Source organism: Myotis davidii, unplaced genomic scaffold, assembly GCF_000327345.1.
Source record: "Myotis davidii unplaced genomic scaffold, ASM32734v1 scaffold211, whole genome shotgun sequence".
Lineage (NCBI taxonomy): Eukaryota > Metazoa > Chordata > Mammalia > Chiroptera > Vespertilionidae > Myotis > Myotis davidii.
The window spans coordinates 1,737,134-1,746,339 of NW_006282523.1; the positions used below are offsets into that span (position 1 = coordinate 1,737,134).

The window sequence follows — 9,206 nt, forward strand, 5'->3', positions numbered from 1 at the left end:
CTGCCTCATGGTCAGGCCCCACACGCAGGGCCAGCCTCTGCTGACTCCTGGTCAGTCTCGCTCTCACCGATGGGCTCCTGCTCTGGCATTCGCTGCTCCAGGCTCCCTGTGCTGAAGGACAGTGTCTCACCTCCTCCCCGATCGCACCCCCAAGGTCCCAGACTGCCCATCACAGAGAACTCGTCCGCCAGCACAGGCTCCTGTTCCTCCATGGCAGGCCTTCCCTGGGGCCCTCCGTCAAGGTTTCCACCCACTGGGCTTGCAAGGCCCTTCCCGTGAGGGCTCTGACACCATCCCAACTTCCTTCCGTTCGGCCTTTGCATGGCTTTTCTTAAAGTTGGGCCCATCCTCAAGACCCTGTCCCCGTCTGGCTCCGGTGTGTTTCTCGGGGCCTTGCTCACTGGCTCAGGTCACTGTTGACTCTGGCTTTCCTGGTGCTTTGTGCCTGGGGCTGCTCAGGTGAATGTGCTTCTGAGGCACAATGGCAAAAGTTGGCTTCAAATGGTTAGAACAGAGAAGGAAATGCGCTTTTCTTGTCATTAGAATTAACACAATTCCCTCCATGGTGCTCTCTCAGTGGAGTGAGGGCTGGGTGCCTGAGGCTGGGAGGTGAGGCAGTGACTCAGGTGCCCACGGACCTTCCTTCCTGTTTTCTGTAGAGCAGCTGCTGGTCGGGCTGAAGGACAAGGACACGGTCGTGCGGTGGTCTGCAGCCAAAGGGTAGGTGAGCCATCTCGCTGAGCGCTGGGTGTAGGGGCTGGCGGCTTGGGAAGGAGACCAATCACCCAATTCAGCACTTCCTGTGGCGTCTGGGAACTGGGGTTTTTCTAATTTACGTTTGTTGTTTTATGTCCTCATTTTAAAGAGAATCACTGAGGTTGACTTGAGGCTCCTTTATTTCCTTGTTTTTTTTTGTCTAGAATGGGCAGGATTAGTATATGCCAGTGTGCCTGCCCCACTCGCCAGTGTTCCCCACCCCCCACAGACACGCGAGGTCCCATTTAGTCCTGGGGTCCACAGGATGGGGCTGGCCGGCATCTTCTGTTACGCCTACACAGAAGGCGCCGCCCAGCAGGGCCAGGCCTCCCGCAGGCAGAATCTACCGTGGGGAGGGCACTGGGGGTACCGAGTCCACAGTGGAGGTGAAGGCGTCCATGAGCCCTCTGTGGTGGAGAAACATAAAATGGAGTGAGGATGCTGCGAGGAGGGGTTCCCCCGGGCTTCTGTGCTGATCATCCAGATACACGAGCACTCAGGCTGCAGCGGGCACAGGGCAACCTCTGAGTCCAAAGTCACGTCCGGTTGGACTGGGATGGGCTGGCGGCGAGGGGCCTTCCTGGGGAACTTGGCCAGGACCTGGCCTGGCAGGGCCTATGCAGGGATGCTGGTCCCACATCAGGTAGCCTGACGGGAGCCTATGGTTGGCGTCCACTGTGGAAGTGGGGCCTCCCGCCAGGCGGGAGGGTCTGCAGGTGCTGGGTGCTGCGTGCCCACCCTTTGCATCCGACCTTAAGGCGCACAGAGGTGTGTTTGTGGCAGCCTTGTGGGTCCTGTGGGGCAGTGTGTGCCTCTGGCTTTGGGTCAGCCTCTGCTTCCCCTTCTCTGGAGGGAGGGAGGTGGCTGGATGGCTCTTGGCCTGGCGTGTGCCCCCATGATGGGCTGGCGGTGCTGATGAACGCCTGGCCCTTCTCTTCCAGAATCGGCAGGGTGGCTGGAAGGCTTCCCCAGGAGCTGGCGGATGACGTGGTGGGGTCGGTGCTGGACTGTTTCAGGTACGTGCGGGGCGGGGGTGGGAGGGGAGAGGGAGATGCACTTCTGGCAGGAAGTGGTGGCTCTTCTCTCTGACCTTTTGCATTTTCTTTAATTGAGCTTCTTGTCAGAGCCCCAGAGTTATGTGTGTTTTTTTCTGTTTGAAGTGAATTTGAGAACTCACGGTATTTCTGATATATTTTATCAGCTTAGGTTTTGTTACATTTCATAAACCTTAAGGAAAAAAGTCAGTCTTGAACATCCATCCATAGGCATTCTTAGAGAGAACCTGTGGTCTGCACTGTCCCAGGGAGCATTCGTGACGATGGAATGTCCTGGCTCTGCCTCCAGGGCAGCCACGAGCCGCCTGTGACTATTGCGACTTATAAAAAGAGGCTGGTTTCACGAGGTCCGAATTGTAAGTTTTTAATTTTGCCGGATTTCAGTGTCAGCAGTCACACGTGGTGGTGGTTGTGTTGCACCTGTCCCAGCCTTGCAGGAAGTCTGGTGGCAGATGGCCTGCCCTGGACACGGGTGTGAGCCTGGGGCCTGCAGGTCAGGCAGGGCAGAGCCCAGGCATCAAGGTGAGCCCAGGTGTGTGCACGTGCATTGGAGACAGGCGTGGTGAGCAGTTACTCTGGGGGTTTATGCTTAAGTGTCATTCCTGGTTTCAGAAGCAGGTGTTTGGAGAACGGGTGCTGTTTGCTAGGCCAGTGGTTGCACTCCTGCCCTCATTAGCTGGTGCTTTTCTCCTAGGGTTGCCGCTGAGTATGGAAAGGGCACCGTCAGCACTTCTGGGTGCTCAGGTGTGTGTGTGAGTCACCGAGGCCGCTCCTCGAGCGTCCCTCAGAGCCTGTGCTCCTCAGCGGTTTCCTCTCGACTTCGCCTGGAGCCTGCTTGGTGACAGTGTCGGGAATGCAGGGAACAGGATGTCAGATGTGGGTCATCTTTTTCAGAATGATGGTGCGCACGTGGTCAGGGTGCCTTCTCGTGGAGACACTCACTTCCCGCAGAAACGTACACTTCTTGTCGGGCCTGGGGGGCCCCGGATGAGGAACAGGACTCCCCTGTCTTTTCTGGCAGTTCTGCTGGCTTGTTTGAGGGCATCTTCCTGGAGTTCTGTTCTGGTGGCGTGGTGATGGGCGTGCTGATGGTGCTGGGACCCTGCTGGGCCCAGAGGTGTCCCCGGGCGGCCACTGAGGGGGTGGCCATTGTTGTGGCCACGGTGGAGTGTCTTGCCGTTGAGAGAGGACGGCGCTCTGAGACGGGATTTGGGAGCTTTTCCTCTGGCCCCTTCTCCAGGGATGGCTGTCTGCCTCTAGCTCTTTTATCTGCTCCTTCCCTCTGGTCAGTGAAAGCTCCTTTGTATGGAACTCCCCCCTTTCCTCCCTCCCATTCGCCGCTGCACTCACAGCCTCCCTCCTGAAGCCCCTCCCCCATGCATTGAACATTTTCTCCCAAAAGACACATCTCTGGTCAGGTGTGTGGGTCTTTCTCCAGTCCAACAGTCTTAGTGTAGCTTCTCTTGTCCTCCTGAGTTTAAACTCAAGTACTACTTTGCCTTTATTTTGTCATTTCTTTGAACTCTGATTTGGTAGCTGGGCTGTGGTTCCCAGGGCAGCAGCTGAGGGCTCTCCTGTGAAATTGGACTATTGTATTTCCAGTATCTGCTGATGTTTTAAACTCACAGGTGGGCTTTGGTGAGGCTTCTGGGCATCAGGTGTGGACTTCTGCACATGGGGCCTGGCGGAAAGCCCGGTGGTCTCACGATTCTGTGTGCTCTCAGTTTCCAGGAGACGGACAACGCCTGGCATGGTGGATGTCTGGCGCTGGCAGAACTGGGCAGAAGGGGCCTGCTGCTCCCTCCCCGACTCCCGGACGGTGAGTACCTGCTGTACGTTTGCTTGAGTCGTCGGGACTATTGTAGACGCGGGTGCCTCGTCTCTCCCCATCTCCCCAGCATGGCCTGTGTGAGCCCACAACCAGGCCTGTGCCCTCACTGACGGGCAGTGTTTGTAGGAGAGAATGTGCTAGATCTCGCTCACCTTCCTTCTTATATGGGCCTTCTTTTCTTATTGCTGCTTCTCCCTGCTGGGGAATTTAATTTAATTTAATCCTCACCTGAGGATATGTTTTTAGTGATTTTAGAGAGAGAGGAAGGGGAAGAGAGAGAAACATTGATCGGTTGCCCTCTGCATGCACTGTAACTGGGGATGGAACCCACACAGCCTTCTGGTGCATGGGACGCTGCTCCAGCCAACTGAGCCTCCCGACCAGGGTAGTTCAGGCTATCCCTTAGGATGAGGCAAGGTTGTACATACATTTTATTTTTATTTAAAACATTTTATTTTTTAGCTCTGTGCTGAGAAGCCTTGTTACATACACAGGTGGTGGGAATGGCTTTCTTGCTTTAGCAGTTTGTCTGCTGACGTCACTGGACCTGCATTTTGGTGACCACCACCAGCCTGGTTGAGGACTTCCCCCCAAGTCCCTGGAGTGAATCCACCTCAGCACCACATGCCTCTCCAGGGCCTTTGTTGACATCCCCGGTGGGGTACATGTGGGAGAAACAGAGGGCTGCTGTGAAGAGCTGGGGAGGAGGAGCTCGAAGGCCCGCCGGCCCTCTCAGCAGCCCTTTAGGAAGCCAGGCTCTGGAAACTTGTCCTCCTGCAGTGCTCCGAGGCCCAGGGCCCTGGGGGAGGGCTCAGAGGAGCGAGGTGGGTCATGCCTGCGCTTGGTGCCCACTGGGCTGCATGTGCACTCTCATGCTCACACGTGCACACACACTCACACTCACTCTCATTCTCTTTTAATTGTTGCCTCAGCTCTAGTCTCTTTTTTCACTGAGTTTATTATGGCCAAATACTCTAAAAGATAACACAGAGTTCACATTTGTCTTCATTTTGTGTACCCTTCAAGTTTATCTATGAGTTTATTGGAAAATTGGCAATATATACATCATTTTAGGAAGTGGAAAGTGAGGCTGCATGAATCAGAAAGTTCACTGTAACATTATATGGAATGGACTATGTTGATAATAGCTCCACCAGTAATACATTTTCCCTCCTGGAAATAAATTATTTCTATAAGTAGCCTCCTGATGTTTGTGTATTACTTACTCACAACCAGGCACAGTGTCCTCAGCACGTTAATGCTGGTGCTGAAAATGCTGCTCCTGGCATTTCCAGTCATTGTTACTTCACAACACAGTAGATTTACGGATACAGTTGAGACCATTTTGTTCTAGTGTAAGAATTGTATTTATAAGAAAAGTACTTTTAAAAGATTTCCTATGACATGGCTTATACCTGAAAGTTACCTTTTAGTCCAACCTATTTCATTCATTTTATTATAAAAATAAAAGCCAGTGTCTAACTCATCAGTCTTAGAGTATGAGTCAAATATTTTTACAGTCCCAAGCGGAAGCACCTTATAATATTCATGCTTAATATTTACAAAAAGTGAGCTGAATCGTAGCTCTTTGTGTGTTTTTTTTCTTTTTCTCTTTATGTGTATTTTGTTTTTTGAGAAGAAAAAACTGCTGTAAAAATGGACCAGATAGAAAATGCAGGGCTGTGGCGGATGTGCTGCCCTGCGGCCTGCTTCAGAGGCGTGTGCTGTGCCAGCTCTCCTGCCGCGAGCCAGCACTAGGACACCCGAGTCCTTTTCCGGAGTGTGGACACCCTGGCCGTGTCGCTCAGCTTCGCCTTCTTAACTCCCTGCTGGGACTTCCCCGAATCCCGGGGGCTTGTCCTCTTCTGCCCTTTGGGTCTGAGGTCACTCTGAGGCTCCTGGCTCGCCGTGGCGCTGAGAGCTGGCGTGTCTGGTTGGCAGGTGGACTCCTGGGTCATAGGCTCCCCATCGCCCACCCGGACAGTGCCCGGGCTGTAGGCTGCCAGTTGGCAGAGGGCCACGGCTGCCGTCTGCTTCTGCTCGTCGCTGCTGTCCATGGCCCGTGTGTCCTGGGCCTTCCCAGTGGGGCTGGTCGTTGGAACTTCATCAGAGCCAAGGCCGTTCTGGTTCGTCTCTGTATGTCCTGGCCCATCTCCAGAACCTTCCGGCCCGGTCTTCTGATCAGTGGCAGTGGCAGGTTCCACCTCTGGCGCTGGGCTGTGGGGGGAAGGCCGCAGGGTCAGGGCATTGCAGGGGTCCTTCACCGAGAGGTTGAGAGGCACGTCCTGCAGCTCTGGGAAGTCTGTGTATAGGGGGCCGGGAGCTGCTGCTGATCTGGCCTCCGGTTTCTTGGAGAGGTTCAGCGGGGCTATCCTGGAGCTGTCCTCTGGGCTGGGCGGCAGGGCCTCCACGCTGCGCGAGGTGCTGCCTGCCCGGGCTGGAGTGTCGATGTCCATGGCATCGAGGCTGGAAGAGGAAAAGAGAAGAGAAGGCTTAGCAAGGACGTCATGTAGAAGAGCTGCCGTGTGAAGCTTTCATTTTATTTTTATTTATTTTTTAAAATATACTTTTATTGATTTCAGAGAGGAAGGAAGAGGGAGATAGAAACTTCATTGATGAAAGAGAATCATTGATTGGCTGCCTCCTGCATGCTCCCTACTGGGGATCAAGCCCGCAACCCGGGTATGTGCCCTTGACCAGAATCAAACCAGGGATCACCCGGGACCCTTTAGTCCGCAGGCCGACGCTCTATCCGCTGGGCCACACCGGCTAGGGCTGTGCGATGCTTTTAGAGGGAGTCTAAGCTTGCTTAACGGAGCACAGCCAGAGACACACTGTGAGGGTTCTGAAGAGGAGACGTCCTTACCTTTGTGGGGGGTCGTCTCTGTTTTCTGGAGCCTGGGAGTGTGTGCGCTCGGTGCTTTTCTGGATGGGTTTGAAGGCTGTGAGGCTCCGTTCTGGTTGCTGGAGCCTTCCCAGGGCGTTCACCATGGGCTTGTCCGAGAGGTCGCCCAGCCCAGCGCAGGGCTGGCTTGTCTGTGTGAAGTTGGTAGGACTTGGCCTTCCCGGGGAGCCAGTGGCCGCGCTGCCTGCACGTGGGCTCATCTTGGTCCCGTCTGTGTCCCTCTGCCTCTCTTTGGAAGGGTCTTCAGCCTCTGCGGTCGGACTCCCTTTCTCAAACTCCGTGTGTTTTCTGTGGGTGTGGGAAGGGTTTGACTTGGATGGGCTTGAGGCTGGGTAGGCCAGGGCAGCTTCTTCCAGCAGGTGAGGGCTCTGGTTCTGTGCAATTCCAGGGACGGGCGGGAGTCTGAGGCCGTAGGAGGAGAAGGCAGACTCCGGTCTGTAGAACCCATAAGGAACTGGCAGATTGGGGTGGTACTGCTGGAAAAACCGGTAGTGGTCGTACGTCAGGGGGGACGGGTGCAAGTGCTTGGGCATCGGCCCCGGGTGAGACAGGAAGTGTCTTTGGTCTTGGGCCCCGTAGACTGACAGCAGGGGGGTATCACACTCGGGCGAGCTCCCAGCCGGTCGGTAGGGGGAGTAGATGGTGGCCAGTCCATGCTCCGTGTAAAAGTGGGGCGAGTACTCGGGAATTGTGGGGTGCATGTAAGGGGAAAGGGCCCCAAACCCCTTGGTGGGTGGGATTTTATGTGAAAACTCGGGCGGGAGGAAAGGCGAGCCAGCCTTCCAGGGGTAGGCAGGGGCGTGGAATGCAGACTTGGTGTGGAAAGTGGTGGCTTTGGCGGTGGCGCTGGGCAGTGCCAGGGCCTCGGGAGCCTCGGCGTGTTCTGGCCCTTTGAGTCTGTGCTCTCCGACAGGAACAAAGGCCGACGGCCGCCCGACGCCTTCCAGAGCAGGCGGGGTGCCCGCCGCGGCTTCTGGGGCTGGACCCCGCTGCTCGGCCTCCTTGTGGGGCCCCCGCAGCTGCAGGCCCAGGTTCTCCTTGGCATCGTCCTTGGCCAGGCCGAGCGGGAGCTTGGGGTCCAAGGCGGGGAGGCTGTGGGTGACAGGCTTGGAGGCGGCGGGCTTCACCGTGGGGTCCGGCTGATGTGTGGGCTTAGGGTCTAGAGGGTTAGACTTGGGGCACTTGGGGACACGGTCTTGCTCCGAGACTAAAGTGATGGAGTTCTTACAGAGACCATACTTCATGTGGTTGAAGAGATGGGACTTCTCATTGCAGGTGAAGGGACATTGGAAACACTTGTACTTGAAGGGCTTTCCCGGAGGCCGGGGGATATAATGCGGCTTTTTGGGCTTCCGCTCTTTGAGAAGACTCATTTTCCTCTTCCGGTTCAGGCTCCCGTTTCCAGGGTTCGGCTCACAGCCGGCTCCTGTTGGATTTGCACGCGGTGGTTTTAAAGACGAGCTCTTGCTTTCCTTCCCACCGCTCGTACTTGAAGCCAGCTCCACGCGCTGCGGGTCTGCCCAGGAGAGTTGTGCTCACGGGGGGACTGGGAGCTGCAAAGGAGGAGCAGAGCCTTAGTGACAGGACACTGGCTGGAGGGCCAGTGGGGCAGCCCTGTCCTCACAGTGATCGCTGGGGGGTGGACCCAAGGCACCTGGAGATGCAGGCGATGTAAGATGTGACCACCCCCGTGGGTGCGGGGCAGGGTGAGCCGCCCGCTCAGAACCACGATTTCTGTTTTCTCAAATCTGACCTGAATTTCCTTGGGGCCAAGAGGAGTGTGGTGTGCGGAGTGTTTGGTGTCAGTTCTGAGAATACCTGTCATTCTTTGAGTTTTGGGAACCTTGTTTCTGTGACCTGAGGCCTCAGATGCCAGAAAGGTTGTGGACTGAGGGGCTGAGTGACTGCTGGGATCCTGCCCCGACCACGCCCACAGTTTCTGGTCTGAGTCACATCACAGCGTGGTCTGACTGTGTTGAACGTGACTGCCGGAGGCCCGGCGCTGTGCGTGTGTTCCCTTAGAACAGGGAGCATGTAATTATGACGTTCAGGAAACACTGCTCGCCGGGGCTGCCCTGTTTCAGCGGTTGTAGTCTACGTGCAGGCATTAAACATACTTTTGCAAATTGGATCCCACCCTAAAGCTACTAATGTCACAGACAGTTACGTCGTCTCTAGTACAGACAGAAGTGGGCTCCACACACTCACGTGGTTTGAGGTGCTGTCAAGGGAGCCTGTGAGTGACCCAACATCTGGTTCTGGTCACCGCCTGTTTCCACTGCCCACCTGGTGAGGGGTGTGGGGTAGGTCCATGCAGCGCCCGCCCCTGCCTGGCCAGCAAACACAGTTCCCTCTGTGAGGCCGGAGCGGGGCAGGGGTGCCTGCCTCTCTTTCCTGGCCTGGCCTCGCCTCGCCTCCAAATGGCAGGACCAGAGCCTTGCAGCCCTTCTGGCCACGGGGAAGGCAGTGATGGGCCTGTTTTAGAGACCGCTGGATCATGGTAAGAGCCATTCAGCTTTTAACCTTTAGGAAGCGGGCCCTGGGCCACACCCACTCAGGTCTGGCAAGTGGCTGGCAGGGCTGTCCCTCCCAGGGCCTTGGGTCCCAGCTTGGGCTGCTGGGTGTCTGGCCTTCAGGTTACTTTCCCGTAGGGTCTCCC

General features: G+C 56.0%; 2 protein-coding genes across 4 annotated transcripts in view; one reads left to right on the top strand and one right to left on the bottom strand.

Moving 5' to 3' along the window:
• The window catches only part of TBCD (tubulin folding cofactor D), a 99,902-nt gene that overhangs the window by 26,861 nt on the left and 63,835 nt on the right, over window positions 1-9,206 (top strand). For both annotated transcript variants that reach the window (XM_015560118.1, XM_006753037.2), the window contains exons 10-12: window positions 660-720; window positions 1,698-1,772; window positions 3,536-3,630. In XM_015560118.1, coding sequence (XP_015415604.1) covers window positions 660-720; window positions 1,698-1,772; window positions 3,536-3,630 — 231 coding nt within the window. The remainder of the gene's footprint in view (window positions 1-659; window positions 721-1,697; window positions 1,773-3,535; window positions 3,631-9,206) is intronic.
• Window positions 4,077-9,206, bottom strand: part of ZNF750 (zinc finger protein 750) — a 9,385-nt gene continuing 4,255 nt past the window's right edge. The window contains exons 2-4 of one of the 2 annotated variants that reach the window (XM_015560124.1): window positions 8,756-9,022; window positions 6,509-8,100; window positions 4,077-6,108 (exon numbers count right to left, since the gene is read on the bottom strand). In XM_015560124.1, the coding sequence (XP_015415610.1) occupies window positions 5,397-6,108; window positions 6,509-7,920 (2,124 nt within the window). In that variant the 5' untranslated portion in view covers window positions 7,921-8,100; window positions 8,756-9,022 and the 3' untranslated portion in view covers window positions 4,077-5,396. The remainder of the gene's footprint in view (window positions 6,109-6,508; window positions 8,101-8,755; window positions 9,023-9,206) is intronic. The other variant, XM_006753036.2, reaches the window with a different exon arrangement.